General features: G+C 41.3%; 1 protein-coding gene across 1 annotated transcript; it reads right to left on the bottom strand.

Annotated features, from left to right (window-relative positions):
- Positions 1-1,138: 1,138 nt before the first annotated feature.
- Positions 1,139-6,277, bottom strand: LOC136311192 (uncharacterized). Its single transcript, XM_066240402.1, is given in 5 exon segments — positions 1,139-2,778; positions 2,781-3,415; positions 3,417-4,537; positions 4,539-5,062; positions 5,065-6,277. Coding segments are annotated over 5 exon segments (5,133 nt in total).
- Between the last annotated feature and the right edge of the window lie 15,041 nt (positions 6,278-21,318).

Genomic DNA, 21,318 nt, shown 5'->3' with positions numbered 1-21,318 from the left:
CCATTGAGTTCCTTTTTCAGGGATTAAATAGGAACTGTTAGGGGAAATTGAAATAGTCTGCAGGCATCGGGCCTTGTCTGAGGCAGACGGGGTTCCTAGACATATTCCCTGTCCAGTCACTTCTGGGAGGGTGAGCATGTGATGCCTGTTCCAGTTACACTGGGAAGAGCTTTCATTCTTGTAATAACTTCCATTGACTGCAACCCCTTCATAATAGGGAGGTCCTGCCTGTAAACATATCCAGCAAGAGTCAGTAAGGTTAGGATAGGTGCTATTTAGAGTCTTAAAGCCTCCTTCTATTAAGTCTAGTAATCGTTGCCTCGTGGATGGACCTGGCGGGGTTCATGGCAGTGGTGTACCACTGGCTGGGCTGCTAGCTGTATCCCTCGGGGATGGAGTAGCTTGCATCAGGGCTGGGAGGGGCTTGCTAGGCCTTGGGGCCCTTTGGTCAGCCAGTACTTTGTTAGGTCCTAATGAGCTGCCTCTGGTGATATCTATATGGAGCGTAATTTTAAACGTCAATCCAGTATCATGTCCTGATACATACATTCTTAAGCCCCACTGCCTGCCTTTTAGCTTTGTATTATCTTGCCTTCTTCCATGGTGGGTAAAGGTAATATTCAGTGGGTTACAGGTGAAATTTGTACATGGCCCACTACCAGTCCAGGTCCCTGGCCTCTGTGCAGAGAAGCCAGAGGCTTCATTCCCGGAGCAGCAGGAGTCCCGAATTCCTGCCCCTTCCCGGGCTACTCGCATTACCCTAATCCAGTCCCAGGAGGAGGTGGGCCTCCAGTAAGTTGTTCCGGTAGTTTCACACCCCCAGGCTTTGCAGTAAAAGACCTCTATTCCCCCACATCTCCAGGCTGTATCCCTTTTGCGACCATCTCTTGGGCACACATAGAAATCAGAATTATACAACTCTGCTCGCAAAGCAGGGTGGCCACAACCATAACTATAGCCGTTCTAACTGACAGGGCAGGCACATTCTCCAGATACACAAGGAGGTGGGCCTACCCTTGGGTCAGCCATGGGTATATCCCAATTGCCTAGTCTGGCTACAAGTTGGCAAAGGTCTGGGTACAGGGACGGCCACCAAGTCCAGGGGGGATGGTCATTGGAAGTTATTTCCCATACTATATCACTGGTCCCTGATATCACCTGCCATGTCTGTTGGATCGGTTGGTGGGGATTTGTTATGGCAGTGGACACACAGCTTGAGGGGATTATCTGTTTTCTCCACTGTCCACTGGTCATCAGGAGCAGGAGCAGGCTTGAGGTGTAAAGTATGGATCCAAGCAGCGATGCCATCGACTTTTACAGCAGTGGGTGTGATGAGGAGGACCTGGTAGGGTCCCTTCCAGCGGGGTTCGAGTGTTCGGTGTTGGTGTCTCTGGACATAGATGAAGTCCCCAACCTGATAGCGATGTGGGGTCCTGTCTCCTGCCGGCTGGTAAAGGTCAGACAACTGCTTCCATAGGCAATGTTGTTCTCTGACCAGGGCCTGTAACCTAACAGACAAGGGGGTATTCGGGATATTTATGTCAGAGGGGGATAAATCCCGAATAGGCGGAGGGGTTCCAAAAAGTATTTCAAAGAGAGTTAGGTTAGTTTTAGCCGAAGGGGTATTATTCTGAGCCCGGAAAAGAGCATATGGTAGGAGCATTACCCAATCTCTATGGCCAGTCTCTATGACTAATTTAGTTAAGGTCTCTTTAATTGTTCTATTCATTCTCTCTACCTGTCCTGAACTTTGGAGTCTATAAGCACAATGTAGTTTCCAATTAATTCCCAATATTTTGGCTACCCCCTGGCTTACCTGGGCCACAAACGCCGGTCTGTTATCAGACCCTATTACCTTTGGAAGGCCAAATCTAGGAAAGATTTCTTCCATAATCTTCTTAATTACCACCGCCGCCATCTCATGTTTGGTAGGGAAGGCTTCTACCCATCCTGAAAAGGTGTCTACAAAAACTAAGAGATACCTTAGTCCATACTTGGCAGGTTTTACCTCAGTGAAGTCTACTTCCCAATATTGGCCTGGTCTGGTGCCTCGGAGACGGGTTCCTTTGGTTCCTTTGGCTGGGTAGGCATTTACCATCTGGCAGGCCTTACAAGCTTTGACTACTTCCTTTGCCATTTGCCTCTTCTCGGGGGTGGTCAATGTTTTATCATCCCGAAGCAGTTGTACCAGTTTGTCAGTCCCAAGGTGGGTGAGACGGTGGGCCATCTGGAGGAACGTCCGAGCATCCTCAGGTTCCTTTAAGTGGGTCAGGGTGGGGGATGGCTCTGCTTCTATAGTGAGGATGTTGGAGGCAGTCCTCATGGCTACCGCTCGAGCCTCCTCATCCGCCTTCCTGTTGCCTTTGGCTACTGGGTCTTGCCCTTTCTGGTGCCCAGGGCAATGGACAATGGCCAGCTCCCATGGGAGCATGACAGCATCTAAGAGGGCTAGGATTTCTTGTTTGTGCTTAATGTCTTTACCTGCTGATGTGAGCAGGCCCCTTTCTTTATAAATTGCCCCATGCACATGTGCAGTGGCAAATGCATACCTGCTGTCCATGTAGACGGTGGCCCGCTTACCACTAGCCAGTTCTAAGGCCTTTGTTAGAGCTATTAGTTCTGCCTTTTGGGCTGAGGTTCCTGGGGCATGTCTCTTTGACCAGATTACTTTTTCATTGTCTACCACTGCAGCCCCAGCTCTGCATTCTCCTTCATACAGAAAACTGCTTCCATCAGTGTACCAAATTAAGTCAGATTGTGGCAATGGTGTGTCCGTAAGTCTTTCCGGATCCCAGCCTCCTTGGCTAGGATATCCCTGCACTGATGGTGGACAGTTTCCCCCTCTTTCCTAGGTAGCAGTGTGGCTGGGTTCAAAACAGTTGGAGAGCCAAAGGTGATCCTGTCTTTATCTAACAGGAGGTTTTGGTAATGAGTAATGTGGGCATTGGTTAGCCAGCAGTCTGGAGGTTGTCTGATTATGCTTTCCAGGGCATGGGGGGTGACAACAGTCAATTTTTGGCCCAGAGTCAGTTTGTCAGCATCTTTGACCAGGAGGGCCACAGCGGCGATCACCCGTAAGCATCCCGGCCACCCTTTTGCAACTGTGTCCAACCTCTTAGAGAGATAAGCCACCGGCCATTTCCAGGGTCCCAGAGACTGAGTCAATACTCCTTTAGCTATCCCTTCCTTCTTGTCTACATAGAGAGTAAATGGCTTCTCTATGTTGGGGAGTGCTAAGGCCGGGGCTGACAACAGTGCTCTCTTGATTTGGTCAAAGGCCTTTTGCTGTTCATCTCCCCAGGTATACTCAGTTCCATCCTTTAACAAGGGGTACAGAGGGGCGGCTAGTGTGGCAAAGCCGGGTATCCATAGTCTGCAAAAACCTGCTGTGCCCAAGAACTCCCTGAGGATTTTTTGGAGGCGGGATTTGAGTAACAATCTTTTTCCTGGCCTCAGTTAGCCATCTCTTACTGTCTCGAAGAGAGTAGCCCAGGAAGGTGACTTCGGGTTGGCAGATCTGGGCCTTTTTGGCGGATGTCCAGTATCCCAGTTTGGCCAGTTCGACAAGCAGTTTCTCAGTTCCCTGTTCGCACTGCTCTATGGTGGCGGCTGCAAGTAACAGATCATCAACATACTGCAACAGAGTTACCTCAGGGGTGGAGGCTTGGTAGGCACTCAAGTCCTGGTGCAGTGCTTCGTCAAAGATGGTGGGAGAGTTCTTGAAACCCTGGGGTAGCCGTGTCCAGGTGAGCTGTCCACTGAGTCCATTCTCAGGGTCCGTCCATTCAAAAGCAAACAGGGGTTGGCTGTCCTCATGCAGGCGCAAGCAGAAGAAGGCATCTTTCAGGTCCAGTACTGTATACCACTTCCTGTCAGGACTGAGGGTACTGAGGAGGTTGTAAGGGTTTGGGACCGTTGGATGTATGTCCATTACCCAACTGTTAACCTCTCTCAAATCCTGGACTGGTCTATAGTCCCCTGTCCCTGGTTTCTTCACTGGTAGCAGGGGGGTGTTCCACCCTGATTGACAAGGCCTCAGGATCCCTTGTCCTAGCAGCCTCTGGATGTGAGATCTAATGCCTTCCTGGGCCTCTTTACTCATGTAGTATTGTTTGACCATTATGCGGGTGGTGGAGGGTTTTAAGTATACTACCACCAGAGGCCTTTGTACTGCCAATCCTGGCCCTGCCATTTCTGCCCAGGCCTCTGGGGAGCTCTGAAGCCACCTGTCTTCTGTTGAATGGGGTCCGGGGGCAGGGGTCTCATACAGTTTATACTCATCTTCAGCAAAAAAGGTCAGCATGGTCACAACAGGCTGACTGACAAGAGGGTTACTGAATCTTACTTCTGGTCCCTGAGGTTTGAAATCAATACTTGCCCCTAACTTGGTAAGCAAATCCCTCCCCAGCAGCGGGGCAGGGCATTCTGGTATGACCAGAAAGGAGTGCTGTACTTTTCCCCTCCCCAGGTCCATTGTCCTTTTAGTTGTCCATGACCTATGCTGGCATCCATTTGCCCCCTGGACCAAGGATTTTTTTGTTTGAGAGGGGACCCAGCAGACTCTGCAGGGTGGAGTAAACCATTCCAGTATCTACCTCAAAATCGATTGGTGTCCCCTCTACATTGAATGTTACCCTGAGTTCGGGGAGGGGGTCCGAACCCTGACGCCCCTAATATCCTAGGGCAAGGATTTCCTCAGTCTTCTTTTTCTTCTTCTTAGGGCAGTCCCTGACCCAGTGTCCTTTTTTACAGTAGGCACACTGGTTAGGTCCTAATTTTGATTTTTGGTTTGTGCCCGAGGTACTATGCTTTCCTCTTCTATCTTGTTTCCCTACTACGGTAGCCAAAATCTTCATTAACTCTTTATTTTGCTTATTTTCCTGCTCCTCACATTCTTTTTCTAATCTTTGCTCCTTTTCCTCTGCTGTCTCTCTTTTATAGTATACCTTATCAGCTTCCTTGACTAAATCTCTCAGAGCCATGTCCTGTAACCCATCCATCCTCTGGAGTTTCCTCCGAATATCAGTAGCTGACTGTCCTATAAAAGCCATAGCCAGTGCCCTCTCTGTTCTTCAGACTCAGGGTCGAAAGGGGTGTACCTCCTATAGGCTTCTATTAGTCTCTCTAGGAATCTGGATGGGGATTTCTCTGGCCCTTGAATTACTTCTCTTACCTTAGCCAAATTAGTGGGGCATCTCGCCGCCGCTTGGAGACCCATCATCAGAGTATGGTGATAGAGTAAGTGTCACTGCCTACCTTCAGGTGTATTAGGGTCCCAGTTAGGCCACCTCAAGGGAAAAGCTTCATCTATGAGGTTGGGAAGTTGAGTAGGACGACCATCAGGTCCAGGAACCAATTTCCTGGCTTCGAGAAGAATCCGGTCTCTTTCTTCTGAGGTGAAGAGGATACCTAAAAGTTGCTGGCAGTCATCCCAAGTGGGCTGATGGGAAAACATAAGAGACTCGAGAAGGTCAGTAAGTTTTACAGGGTCCTCTGAAAAAGGCGGATTATTGTTTTTCCAATTGTATAGATCTGAGGAGGAGAAGGGCCAATACTGAAGCGCCGGCATGTTCCCCCCTTGGCCGTCAGGGACAGGGGGTCTGAAATGTCGAAGGGGCAGGGTGATGGCCACGTCATCTGGGGTTTGTGCTCTCCGGCTCCGGGTACCTTGGGCTGGACCCTCCACTGATGGTCCCCATTCATTTTTATGTGGGGCCCCAAGCTGGGGACCAGCAGTGCTGGCAGGGACAATTCTGGGATAGGGAGGCGGAAGTCCCGAATCAAAAAGAATAAATTCAGTTTGAGATTCAGGGAGAACAGAGGAGGGAAGGGGGGGATACAGGGATGAAGCAGGCGCCGTTGGCTCCGGAGGTTTGAGTGGAAGCATAGAGGAGATGTCTGGATGAGTTAGAGCAGGTCTGGGAGGGCCCGGAGTGGTAGAGAGGGTTATTGGAAGGAAGGGTGTAGGGGGAGGAAGGAAAGGTCGGACCCAAGGAGGAGGGTCGTCGGCCAGGTCTTCCCAATCCCAAATATAAGGCTGTTGATCCGGATGGCCATGAGGTCCTGGACTGAAGACAACTGCTTTAACCACCTTTATGGTGTCCTTGTGAAAGGTTCCAGTGGTCGGCCAACCTACTCCGAAGTTGGGCCACTCGGAGGCACAGAAAGTCTGCCACTTGCGCTTTTTAACAAGAAGAGACAAATTATGGGCTCGGGCATCCACCTCAGACCAATGAGACAATGTCAGGGACAATGGGGTAGAAGGACCTTGTCCCATTTTAATTTCAAAGAGAAAGAAAGACAGAAAAAAAGTCACAAAGAAAACACTGACAAAAACAGACAGACAAAGCCAGCTATGCCGTGATCGGCAAAATGAAACTAAAAATAAATCTAGCGGTCCGGACCAACGAGCTCGGTTGGAAACTGGCAACAAATCTACAGATTCTGTCTGAGACAGCAGATGGACTTCCAAGCATCCTTGGTAGTCCTCACACTCCAGGGCGTCCCCCGGAGTCGTGGCCTGCGACCCCCTGACACGTCTGTCGGTCGCAGCCAGGAGGGACTCACGTCCCTGCCTGACAGCCACCACCAGTTTCACTCACCAAGCATCAGGCATTCGTCTCGTGGTCTGCGAGGAAGTGGAATCTCGGTGGAACCTCCAAATGTTGACCGAGGGCACACCACAAAGACTCTAGACCCAAGTGTGTGGGTAAAACAGAAGAAAAAGTTTATTACACTCGCGAGCGGGCTCAAGGCAAGGAGGTAGCCAAGAGCACTCTCAGTCTTTTTGCAAGGGCTTTTATACTTTGGTAGGCAAGCAAGCAACCATTTACAGAAGCTGAGTTGGCAGTTAGTCATTAACCCTTATCCTATCTTTATCAGGAACACATACCTATTTGGTAAGCAGTTTCGGTTGTGGTCGAGCTGCCTCCGGTGAACTAGCTCTAAGCAAATTCCTCAGTGGTTTATGGTAGGGAGTGGTCAATTCCTGCTTTCTTTAATTTTAGTCAAAAGGTCAAGCAGAATTTTTCCACTCATGGTTACAATGTGTAGTTAAAACAAATCGTTTGGCCTGACCAGGCGGTGGCGCAGTGGATAGAGTGTCGGACTGGGATGCGGAAGTACCCAAGTTCGAGTCTCCGAGGTCGCATGCGGGCTCATCTGGCTTGAGCAAAGAGCTCGCCAGCTTGGACCCAAGGTCGCTGGCTCCAGCAAGGGGTTACTCGGTCTGCTGAAGGCCCACGGTCAAGGCACATGTGAGAAAGCAATCAATGAACAACTAAGAAGTCGCAATGCGCAACGAGAAACTGATGATTGATGCTTCTCATCTCTCTCTGTTCCTGTCTGTCTGTCCCTGTCTATCTCTGCCTCTGTAAAAAAAAAAAAACAAAAAAACAAATCGTTTGCATTCCTGAGTTTTAACTTTGGAAGTTTGTAGGTAAAGCCAGTTTTCTGGCATTACTGAGTAGAACCTAATCTCATTGTGGATCCTCCAGAGACCGAGAGGTCAGTAGGAGATCCATTTTTCTTAATTAGGATTCTCTGGATGCATTTATTTGTACTATAAAAAATAACTAAAAAGGACTGAATAAAGACCCCAAATTTCCAGAGGCAGCTAGTTATGGTATGCTCTCAAAGAAAAGCCTGAGTTAAGACACCTTTGTATATTTCAAAATCTTATTTTTTTGTTGTTCTCTTTACTTTTGTATAAAAAATTCCTAGGTTTAAGTTTAAAGTCCTTGCAGGGACGTGGCCTGTGAAAACCTAAGAGGCCACGATGGGGAGCCAATCCATTGTCTATGAAAATGTGCTTGTTTGTGTGTGTATAAGTTCTTTGTTTAATGTCTAAATGTGTCTGTTTTAAAGTATAGCTTAGGTCTTTTGTGTCAAAATTGGAAGCTTCTGACTAAAAAACAATCTTAAGTGGTGAACTATTATTCTCTTTGTTCTCAAATTAGCTTCAGGGTGCCCTGTTAGGTTTCTCCTCTGAAAGAAATTATTCTTTTCTGTTGGCTTCTTTACCTTGTCTTGTGTAATAATTAATATCTCTGTAGTCAAACACCTTTTATTCTGGGTGCTAGTTATTTATCTCTCTTATTTTTTTGTTTTTATCAGTGCAATAATTTCTGAATATTTCTGAAGTAGTTTTAATTTTGTAATCAGTAACCTTGGCTATTACATATGGGAGGAGGGACCAGTTCAAAGAAGAACCCATTAGGTTGTCTTTTAAAACAATTTCAAGAAGCTCATGAAGACAACTGTGGGTATGGGATTAACTGGTCTAAGAGAAGGCTTTGCACTGTCTGTGAATCACAATGGTCAACTTTCAGAGTTGAATGACCAAAAGGTGGGACTTTTAATCCCCCCCAAAAAAAGAAGTCTGCAAGATAATAACTAGGAATTCAGGCTGTCCTGATCAATTTCCATGCATTAATTAATGGCTAAATTTAACATATATCCTCCACAGTGGCTAAAAGCATATTCAATACAGAAAAGGCAATACATCTTTCTAGTCCAGCCAGACATATCTAAGACAGAATAAGAATTCATGAAAACAAATGAGAACTCAGTTAAGAAGAAATCAATGTGCATATTGCAATAAGTAATACATCCGGGAAAGCATTTTTCCCGCCTCTAGGAGAAAGGGCTGGCAAGCAAGTGATTTAGGTGAGAGAAGAGAGAAAAGCTGAGTGAGGATCTCGGTGTTTGGAACGATGGAGTGGGGTTGTGATGGCAGAAAGATGAACATACACAAGACCCCTCCCCACTAGCCACACTCCTGCCCTTGCCATCACAGCGCACCCAAGCCAAAGGCAAACAGCAGGCAGAAAGCCGAGCACCAAGAGGAGAGCCTCACCGCCACCTCCAGACGCATACTTAGGCTAAGATTCAGCCTGCTGTGTGTGGAGCAACAGGAATAGGCACTAGGGAAAGGGTGAGGTAACTAAAAATATAGAATATAAACTAGTTTCAAATGTCCACCTAATGACCAGAAGAGGTTTGCCCATTTGAAAAAATATAAAGTAGGAATATTAGAAATTAAAACTTTGCTTTAGAAAAATCTTAAAACAAATAGAATTTAGAAATTAACAAACCATAGGTGTGGACCTTGCTAGTTAATTGGCAGTCTCTTAAATTAAACTGAAACTCCACAAGGAATAATAAAAACATAAATAATAGAATTATAGGAAATAAATTTTAAAATAAGCCCTTCATAGGGGGGATAATGGCTTGTTGACCTCTACTGGTGTAAAAAGAAAAATTTCAACAATCTCCCACAGGCAAACAGGATGCTGAATCCTCTATAATCCTCTCGATTATTTAGAAGGCATGAAGTTTATAAGGGAGACCCCCTGCATTAGAAAAATTGTAAAAAAATTTTTCAAGGAATTGTAGGAAAATCTAGGAATCTCATATAGGCTAAAACAAATCAGTATTGAAAAAATAATTTTGTGAAAATTATATTTAGCTGCTCAAAGCAAGACAGTTAGTTTACAGGTGGCATATTTATTCAATTTCTGCTTGGGAGAGGCCTCATTATCTTGCTAAGAAACTTGACTACAAACGAAAAGAAAAATAAATGGATAAATAAATAAATAAATAAATAAAAGCAACAGACTCTGCTTCCAGTTATTGGAGTTGGCTTCCCCATCAGGCATCCATCCCATCCCTCATAATTGACTTAATAGTGTAAATTACTGTAAGTCAAAAAAAGTTAATATCTCTTTGCCAACTAGATAATTTGTACCAAAAATCCCTTATGATTTAAAAAATATCATATTTTCTATGTTAAAATATATATATTATCTCAAAGGCCTTTTGTTTATTCTTTTATTTACTGTTTTATAGCCTTATAACTGTGATGGCAAAACTTTTTATAAAAAACTGCACACTTTTGCAGTGCTGGTCAAAGTGGTCCCTCCCTCCCACTAGTGGGCATTCCAGTTTTCATAGTGGCCCAATCACAGTGCCATTTAGTTGCTCTGGTACCACCCACCAAGACTGCTGGAATGCCCACTAGTGGACAGGAGAGACCAGGTTAACCAGCACTGCTAAAGTGGGTAGTTTTTATAAAAAGGTTCACCATCATGGCCTTATAATATTGAAATCTTAGTTTAAATATTAAAAATTATTTATAATGTCTTTTTATATAATGTTAATTTTATTATCATTTTAAAACAATACCATTCAATGCTATGTAATATAAAAAAGACATCATATCATAAAACTTCTACAAATCTATTTTATCATACTTTTGTTAAAATTATTTATTTTTTTTAGAGACAGAGAGAAAGTCAGAGAGAGGAATAGACAGGGACAGACAGACAGAAATGAAGAGACGAGAAGCATCAATCATTAGTTTTTCATTGTGCATTGCTACTGCTTAGTTGTTCATTGATTGCTTTCTCATATGTGCCTTTAGCAGACTGAGTAAACCCTTGCTAGAGCCAGCAACCTTGGGCTCAAGCTGGTGAGCTGTTGCTCAAACCAGATGAGCCCATGCTCAAGCTGGCAACCTCAAAGACTCAAACCTGGGTCCTTCTGCATCCCAGTCCAATGCTTTATCAATAGCACCACCACCTGGTAAGGAAAAAAAAAATTTTTAAATACTAATATACTGAGTTATTCAGCAGTGAAGAGACTCTGAAATTCTAAAGGAGACGCCAAAACCCTGTTTTTTAAATTTAATCAGCCTAATATGCTGCTTTTGTCTTTTCCAAGAATTTATATAAACAAAAAAAGGGCTCTGAAGCCCCTCAGCAAAGTCTTCTAAGCATGGCTCTTAAGGTCTATAATGACCAAGATAGAAACAGAAAAGGCAAATAGAGCCCAAAAGAGATCAGAAAAATACTAGCTCTTGGCATATACCCTTAAAAGCTCCAGAGCCTCTTGGGGGCTTAATAGAATTCCCTCAGGGCCCTGCTTCAAGAGTGGGGAAAAAAGTCATTTAGCTGAGGCCTGCCAGGCTTCTCAGCCCCACTGGGGGACATGTCTTTGCTGTGAAAAAAAAAGGGACACAAGAAGGTAAGCTGCCCCCTTGCTCCATGGAGGGAAGGTTCAGTCTTTTACAGCCCTTTCCAACTTCCTGTGACCTGACCTTACCCAGGTTGCTGGGACTTGCCACTGAAAGCTAAAATGTGCTTAAGGCTGTTGACCTCATCTTATGACACTGTTTATGAGCCTAATGTATTTCTTACAAGTAGCAGTTAAAACTAATCTCATTTCTTGTAAACATGAAGGCCATTTACTATGCCTTGTCTGAATATTTGAGTTTTATTTATCCCTTGAAGATCTTTACTGGGGTAATGACAGTCTGATTTTTGTTGCTTTATTTAATGTATAATGTCTTCTTTATTTCTCTTGTCTCAATGCCCCATGCCTATTTTAGGCTGGGACCTGCTCCTAATTCCAGCTAGAAACATTGATCATTAGGACTTAGACTCTAACTCTGAAGTGTAGAATGTAACCACAACTCCAATGCCCCAATGCCTTGTGGACTTTTCCTGAATGTGTGTAACTCCTGCTCTTTAGGACATTTCTCAGACTAAAATAGAAATTAGATTACATTTGTAAATAATATAAAACAACAATAATGTCAACATAGACTTAGTAAAATTACGTTAACATATTAAGAACATTTATGACTATAAAAATTTTATTTTAAATCTTGTTATATTAACTAAAATTTTATTTTCATTTAATAATCTAATAAACTTTAGTCACTTTATTGTATTAAAACACTTGTTATAATATTTGTTAACATTAGCTATTTGAATTTTATTATTAATTGTATATTCTTCCAGTCTGCCTCAAAATTGGAACATAGTAATTCAAATGAATAGATGCCATCCAAAACCAGTGGAGTTTTAGGACCCTTATTGTCAAAGGTATATTCAAAACCAATTACAAAAAATTTTAAAAACAATAAAGAAAGGAATTTTCTTAAGTACCCAAAGGTTCAGGGCAAATAAATTACATAAATCAAATAGTAAAAAAAAAATAACTACCCCTTAAGAACTTGCAGGATTTACAGGTTACTAAGCAAACTGTTCAAAAGACTGTTGAGAAGACACTTCCAGCATTATGATGAGATCAAGTACAGCACCCAAGCACTTACATCCATGTAGATTGGTCCACACAGCTTGATCCCGACCAATCCCACTGCTGCTAAGGTAGAAATGTGGCATGCCTTACTCCAACCACAAACCAGAGGCTGGTTGGTCTGAGTACAATGAATGTATAAAAAAAACTCACTAAGGACTCCCTTTTTAATAAGACTTTGGAAAAAGGGAAACTAGGGTAAAAAAAAAGTCAACTCAATTGTCACTAAAGCTTAAAAAATTTTAAATTTAAAATTTTGACTAAAAATAAATTATTATAAAAACCAATAGTTTTATATGTTACAAAAAATCATACAATCTATAAAAAATTAATCAATATTTGTTTCTTTAATAAATTATATTGCTATTAATGCTGTCTGCTAAATATCTGTTACATGTTATAAGATAATATTCCTAAACAACAGCCTTATGCTGTTCAATAAATTAAGTCAAAGATTTGACTTAGAGAATAAAATCAGTGGGGATTCTTGTAAAATACCAAAAGCTACAAAATTAACATTAATATATTAGGAAGCTTTAAAACATTTCAATAATTTGGGCTAGGCATACAGAGAGATTTTGTAAATAATCTTTGTACTTATGTGATTAGCATAAAACCAAGATTGCTGATGGCATTGTGTTGTAAATGCAAAAGGGGAAAGAGACTTGGATTCTCTGACTTTCCACACCCCTATGGGGAAATGTGTAAATACCTAGATAGGTGCAGAATAAATAATAAACAAAATAAACCTTTTCTTATATTAATGGGCCATTTCCAGGCATTTGTCCCCATGAATACTACCTCTCCCCTCCTGAAATCATGTAGTTAATATATATATATAACAACTGAATACTAAAAATTATATAAATGTTTTTCAGTATGTATGATAAAATAACATTTTTACCATTGTGTTGCCTTGTAAAGGATTCAGCTTCAGTGCTTTTTTTGGACCAATGGGAATTTTCCCTGAGGGCATGCTTTTCCAAGATTGCTGAGTTTCACATTCTCCACTAAGGGGTGGGGTTGAAGGTGAGTGAGCATTATTTGTGAACAGTGCATAGAATGAACAAGTGCCCCTGACACCAATGGTGCAGAGGACATTCCCTCAGGACAACGCTGAGTAGCGTTGACCAGCCCAAAGATCAACGCTACTCAGATCTCAGACCTACTCTATATGGCACCACATAAAATGTAGAACACTAACAGCAGGTCAGTTGGAATCATAGAACACAAATGCTGACTCTCTTGATTTACCAACCCACCTGGAAGCAGACACCTGAGGAAAAGAAAAAAAAACAATTTCAAACCATCTTCAAAAATGGCTGAATAGGATCTTAGCCTCAGATGATGCCCCAGAAAATTCAAGAGGCAAGGAACATCTCACAACTTGGACACTGAATCACTCTCTGATGAACCAGACTGGTCATATCAGGATCTCTACTTCTCCTCATGACTCAACTATACTCAATCTTTCACAACTGTTTCTGAATGTCACTAACAATTTTTCTTCCTATTTTTCTACAATCCAAGATTCTCCTTCTAGACTGGTATTTTTCGCTTTGGTAAAATTAAACACAGATACCTATCTAAAAATATACTACCTCTCAAAACAATTTTTAAGAGACCACAGAACACTGCTATCTACCATTTTCACAGAGCTTCAGTTCCTCTACAATATAAAGCAAACAACAAATAAACTTATATTCCCGAACCCTAATTCTCAGCCTAATTCAAAGTATACTACATTTCCTTTAAAATAAACAAACACCTTTTTCCTTACCAATAGACATACATAGCCTACTTCTTCTAACGGAACCTTCAGTACTTGATGCAAACTCTTATCTCTTCTTATACTATAAAGGTTTCTCTTTACATCATAGGAAATGTTTTCTTTGTAAAGTAACTGATGGCACAACAGCTATGTGAGAAATAGAGGAACACCCTTACATCTTACTATATGCAAAAATCATTTTCTGTGGATGTTAACAGACATGCACAACTAATACAAAATGCTAGAGCCAAACACACCATAACACAGCGAGAAATAAAAAGAAATAGAAACAAAACCAAAATATATTTGGATACCATGCACTACATTGAAAGGGAAAAAGTGGTCCTACAATTTATGGACAGAAATTCCTTTCAATACATTCCAATAACCACAAATATATAACTTCAATGCAATACATAACACACTAGAATAATAAAACTTGAACAATAAATCACAGTCCTAAAATGGAAATGAGAAAAATCCATAATTATAGAAAGTGACTCAACACACCTCTCATTCAGGGATATGGACACCTCTCAAAACCGATGCAGCCCCCCACAAAAAAATTAGTAAGGATATAAAGAAAAACCTCAAATTTATAAATAAAATTCAAGATACATAACTATTCTACCATCTCAAACAATACATCTAACATGCTTTCCAAGAATGCTCATAACTTTTTAAAAACTGACCCTACTGAACAATAAACCACCTTCCTAGACATTTCACTTCACTTCAATTACATATGCTCTCTTTATGGCTCACCATACCATCCATCTAGAAACCTGTAAGTAAAGGTAATAACAGCATTGTCATGTTTACATTTTTTTCAAAGACACATCTTTAAACACACACACACACACACACACACACACACACCCTGACATTAAATCACTGGTAAAATTAGGAAATACTTTCAATGCAGAAATAAAAAAAGTGCTGCATTCCTATCATTCTGCTCTCCAGAAAAAAAAAATTTTTTGTATTTTTTCGAAGCTGGAAACGGGGAGAGACAGTCAGACAGACTCCCACATGCACCTGACCAGGATCCACCCGGCACGCCCACCAGGGGGCGATGCTCTGCCCCTCTAGGGCGTCACTCTGTTGGGACCAGAGCCACTCTAGTGCCTGGGTCAGAGGCCAAGGAGCCATCCCCAGCACCCAGGCCATCTTTGCTCCAATGGAGCCTCGCTGTGGGAGGGGAAGAGAGAGACAGAGAGGAAGGAGAGGGGTGGGGTGGAGAAGCAGATGGGTGCTTCTCCTGTGTGCCCTGGATGGGAATCGAACCTTGGACCCCTTGCACGCCAGGCTGATGCTCTACCACTGAGCAAACCGGCCAGGGCCTCTGCTCTCCAGAAATTTGATACCTATATCAGGTTTCTGAACCAACCATTGTGTATTATAAAGAGAATTGAGGGCTGAGTGTTATCTGTAAGCACTGACTAGAAAAACCAGAAGCACATGAGCACCTATAATGAACAGCCCTTCACCCAGAACAAAGATGGACTCAGCTCAAAAGATCCACAGTGCTCAAAACACAGACCCTAATCTACATAGAACAACAAGAAGTCTAAACTAGAATACAAGCAGCAAGTCATTTCAAATCCTAATTCTGAAATACAATTTCTCTCTTTAAATATCTCCATAGATACTCAAAACCAAACCTGAACAACAACAAACACAAAACCTCCCATCTTGCCATAATTGCAATCGACTGCTCTGTGGTGACGAGAAGCCAAAACACTCAGGAGTCGAGGAACATCTCACATGTTATGAGACTGAATCACTCAGGGACAGAACCAGACTATACATCTTACCATTGCTGCTTCTCTTAATTACACAGAAATCACTTTCATACCTGTGTATGATCACTTCCAATCCTTCATCTTCCTTCATTAGATTCCAGAATTTACCCTCTAAAAAATTCCTCCTCAAAAATGAAGACTTTGACCATAGTGGATATTCCCCGAACACCCTACATGGAGCACAAGTAATGACTAACTATACTTAGGATGACTACCACAGCGTGCATCCCAGACCTACACTCATTTCAAATGCTATGATGGATGGTACTATTTTACTGACTGATCAGTATTTTAACTCAGAAAACTATTTTTTGCCAACTCCTGGCATGATCTCACTTCAACTCTTACCTTTCAAACTCTGACAACTTTCACATGACAACTTTCAATCTACTGATCATGACAACTCCATACTAGCTTATGTACCTGCATGACTCAGGACACTCACCTAACATTTATTACAAACAAAAAATTTTACTACACTGGAGGAGAAATAACAGTCAAACACTTATACAAAAACTCTCTTGAGTGAATAATATATTTCTTCAGACCCGATTAATTGTAAAACAGGTAAAATGCCTGGGAATCTGCTTCACAAGAACAGCGATGATCTATACTAATGAAATGATAAAATGCTACCCAAAGACACACAGTATTTTCATGCTCTTTAATAATAGCTACATGATAGTAATAATAATAATATTAATGATAACAATAATTAGCCTGACCTTGGGTGGCACAGTTAATGAAGCATGGACCTGGAATGCTGGCGTTGCCTTGGAAACAGCAGACTTGCCTGATCAAAGCACATCCTGGGCAACTACAGCGGATGAATGTTTCCCCACTCCTCTCTCTCCTCTCTCTAAAATCAGTAATTAAAATCTTTTTAGAAAAAGAATTCCGATTATTGCCAATTTTGGAAGCCATGGAAGAACGCTGACAACTTTCTCGTGACAAACAGTGGCTGCGAGAGAGAAGATGGCAGCGGAGTAGGCGATGCACAGACACCCAGCTCTCAACACCAAACTGGAATACAAATCAATTTAGAAAAAATCAGCATGAAAAACCAACACTGAACTGCAAGAACAGCTCTCAAAAACCAAGGAGCAAAGAAGAAGCCACAATAATCCTGGTAAGGAGTGCCTGAATCTCCTCTGCTTACAGGAAGGGAAGGAGGGGGGTGAGGCTGAGAGCCCAGAGAGGATTTCACAGAGGAAAAAGAGCAGAAACTACTGCTCACAGCCACTTACCTGGCGACCAGGGAGCAAGGTGGGTTGAAAAGACCAGCTTATCTTCCAAGTGGAAAAGACAGGGAGAGGGACAGACTGTGAGGGGGTAAGGTATGCAAGAAACAAAATAAAAAAGCTGACTCATTCGTGCTGGAGGTGGCCATAGCTGGGGGGGGGGACTGAACCTTTCACAAAACAGAGCTGAAGTGCTTCTGGATCAGAGATCTCCGGACATCTATCCAGCTCCAATCAGCACAACAAGACACAGCTGAAAACAAGAAGTGGGGAGGAGGGGCAGTAACTCAGGTCTCCATGGAGATCTGAGATACACCTCCCGCTACTGAAGCTGAGAGTAAAAACCCTGCCCCCAGTGAGATTAGTTGGAGGAAGAGACCTTCAGCGTCTCAGGTTACACCCACAGCATTCCTGGATACAGTTTCAAGGAAGCCCCCTGCTGAGATCAGTTAACAAGAATATCACCTGTTAAGAAAACAAACAATTCAAGACTTCAAAGCTGCCCAAATCCGAAAGTGGATTACAAATAATAGCTGATACCAACCCACGAAGACCTAAAAATAACACAACTGAAAACTGGAGGCAGACAACACCAAGCCTAGACTCAATCAACTCTACAAATAAAAAAAAAAAAACAGAAGAAGAAGATGAGAAAACAAAGGAGTGCAATCCAAATGAAACCACAAGAGACACTTTCGAGAGATGAACTGAGTGATATGGAAATAATCAAACTTCCAGATGCGGAGTTCAAAATAATGATTGTAAGGATGCTTAGGGATCTTAGAACAACAATGGAGGGGAGTTTGAAAACCTAAATAAAGAAATAGCAAGTATAAAAAAGAATCAGTTGGAGACGACAAATACAATATCAGAAATAAAGACCACAATGGAAGGAATTAAAAACAGGATAGATAGAGCAGAGGATCGAATCAGCGAGTTAGAAGACAACTGGAATGAAGGCATGAAAGCAGAGAAGAAAAGAGAAAAAAGACTCAAAAAGTCAGAGGAAACTCTTAGAGAGCTCTGTGACAACATGAAGAGAAATAACATCCGCATCATAGGGGTTCCTGAAGAAGAAGAAAAAGAACAAGGGATAGAGACTTTGTTCAATCATATCATAGCTGAAAACTTCCCTAAATTAATGCAAGAGAAACTCTCACAAATCCAAGAAGCACAGAGGACTCCATTAAAGAGAAACCCAAAGAAACCTACACCAAGACACATCATAATTAAAATACCAAAGCTAAGCGATAAAGAGAAAATATTAAAAGCTGCAAGAGAAAAAAAAGTTATCACCTACAAAGGAGCCCCCATAAGGATGACATCTGACTTCTCAACAGAAACACTTGAGGCCAGAAGGGAATGGCAAGAAATATTCAAAGTAATGCAGAACAAGAACCTACAACCAAGACTACTTTATCCAGCAAGGCTATCGTTTAAAATTGAAGGAGAAATAAAAAGCTTCCCAGACAAAAAACAACTCAAGGAATTCATTACAACCAAACCAATGCTGCAGGAAATATTAAGGGGCCTGGTGTAAAGAGATAAAGTGGGAAAAGAATACAGAAAAAAAAAAAGAAAAAGGAATACACCTTTAAAGAAGAAAATGGCAATAAACAACTACATATCAATAATAACCTTAAATGTAAATGGATTAAATGATCCAATCAAAAGACATAGGGTAGCTGCGTGGATAAGAAAACAGGACTCATACATATGTTGTCTACAAGAGACACACCTTAGAACAAAAGACACACACAGATTGAAGGTAAAAGGATGGAAAAAAATGTTTCATGCAAACGGAAATGAAAAAAAAGCTGGGGTAGCAATACTTATATCAGACAAATTGGACTTTAAAACAAAGGATATAGTAAGAGATAAAGAAGGCCACTACATAATGATAAAGGGAGTAATCCAACAGGAAGATATAACTATTATAAATATCTATGCACCTAATATAGGAGCACCCAAATATATAAAACAGACTTTGATGGATTTAAAGGGCGAGATCAACAGCAATACTATAATAGTAGGGGATTTCAATACCCCACTAACATCACTAGATAGATCCTCAAGAAAGAAAATTAACAAAGAAACAGCAGACTTATTGGAAACACTAGATCAACTCGATTTAATAGATATCTTCAGAACCTTTCACCCTAAAGCAGCAGAATATACATTCTTTTCAAGTGCTCATGGTACATTCTCTAGGATAGACCACATGTTAGGGCACAAAAGTGCTCTCAACAAATTTAAGAAGACTGAAATCATATCAAGCACTTTCTCCGATCACAACGGCATGAAACTAGAAATGAATCACAGCAGAAAAGCTCAAAAATTCTCAAACACATGGAAACTAAATAGCAGGGTGTTAAATAATGAATGGATTAAGAATGAGATCAAAGAAAAAATAAAGAAATTCCTAGAAACGAATGACAATGAGCATACAACAACTCAAAATTTATGGGACACAGCGAAAGCAGTGCTGAGAGGGAAGTTCATAGCACTACAGGCACACTTTCAGAAGCTAGAAAAAGCTCAAATAAACAACTTAACCCTGCATCTAAAAGAATTAGAAAAAGAACAGCAAGTAAAGCCCAAATGTAGTAGAAGGAAGGAAATAATAAAGATCAGAGCAGAAATAAATGACATAGAGGCTAAAGAAACAATACAGAGGATCAATGAAACTAGAAGCTGGTTCTTTGAAAAGGTAAACAAGATTGATGCACCTTTAAGTAGACTCACCAAGAAAAAGAGAGAGAGGACTCAAATAAATAAAATTAGAAATGAGAGAGGAGAAATAACTACTGACACAACAGAAATACAAAATATTGTAAGAAAATACTATGAAGAACTGTATGCCAAAAAACTAGACAACCTAGATGAAATGGACAAATTCCTTGAAATGTACAATCTTCCAAAAATCAATCTGGAAGAATCAGAAAACTTAAACAGACCAATTACACCAAAGGAGATCGAAACAGTTATCAAAAAACTCCCAACAAAGAAAAGCCCGGGGCCCGATGGCTTCACAACGGAATTCTACCAAATATTCAAAGAAGAACTAACTCCTATCCTTCTCAAACTATTTCAAAAAATTCAAGAGGAAGGAAGACTTCCAAACTTCTTTTATGAGGCGAGCATAATTCTGATTCCAAAACCAGGCAAAGACCACACAAAGAAAGAAAATTATAGGCCAATATCTCTGATGAATATAGATGCTAAAATCCTCAACAAAATATTAGCAAACCGGATCCAACAATATATGGAAAAAATCATACACCATGATCAAGTGGGATTTATTCTGGGGAGGCAAGGCTGGTACAATATTCGTAAATCAATCAATGTGATTCATCACATAAACAAAAAGAAGGGGAAAAACCATATGATAATTTCAATAGATGCAGAAAAAGCATTTGATAAAATCCAGCACCCATTCATGATCAAAACTCTCAGCAAAGTGGGTATACAGGGAACATACCTCAACATGATAAAAGCCATCTATGAGAAACCCACAGCCAACATCATACTCAATGGGCAAAAATTAAAAGCAATACCCTTAAGATCAGGAACAAGGCAGGGGTGCCCCCTTTCACCACTCTTATTTAACATAGTCCTGGAAGTCCTAGCCACAGCAATCAGACAAGAAGAAGAAACAAAAGGCATTCAAGTTGGAAAAGAAGAAGTAAAACTATCATTATTTGCAGATGATATGATATTGTATATAGAAAACCCTAAAGTCTCAGTCAAAAAACTACTGGACCTGATAAATAAATTCAGCAAAGTGGCAGGATATAAAATCAATACTCAGAAATCAGAAGCATTTTTATACACCAACAATGAACAGTCAGAAAGAGAAATTAAGGAAACAATCCCCTTCACAATTACAACCAAAAAAATAAAGTACCTAGGAGTAAACTTAACCAAGGAGACTAAAGACTTGTACTCGGAAAATTACAAAACATTGATAAAAGAAATCAAGGAAGATACTAACAAGTGGAAGCATATACCGTGCTCATGGTTAGGAAGAATAAACATCATTAAAATGTCTATATTACCCAAAGCAATTTATAAATTCAATGCAATACCAATTAAAATACCAATGACATACTTCAAAGATATAGAACACATATTCCAAAAATTTATATGGAACCAAAAAAGGACACGAATAGCCTCAGCAATCTTAAAAAAGAAGAATAAAGTGGGAGGTATCACACTTCCTGATATCAAGTTATACTACAAGGCCATTGTACTCAAAACAGCCTGGTACTGGCATAAGAACAGGCATATAGATCAATGGAATAGAACAGAGAACCCAGAAATAAACCCACAGTTCTATGGACAACTGATATTTGACAAAGGAGGTAAGGAAACACAATGGAGTTAAGACAGCCTCTTT

The sequence above is a fragment of the Saccopteryx bilineata genome, chromosome 7, assembly GCF_036850765.1.
Source record: "Saccopteryx bilineata isolate mSacBil1 chromosome 7, mSacBil1_pri_phased_curated, whole genome shotgun sequence".
Taxonomy (NCBI): Eukaryota; Metazoa; Chordata; class Mammalia; order Chiroptera; family Emballonuridae; genus Saccopteryx; species Saccopteryx bilineata.
The sequence above is the reverse complement of the archived record's forward strand: the minus strand, read 5'-3'. Positions and strand labels throughout refer to the sequence as shown.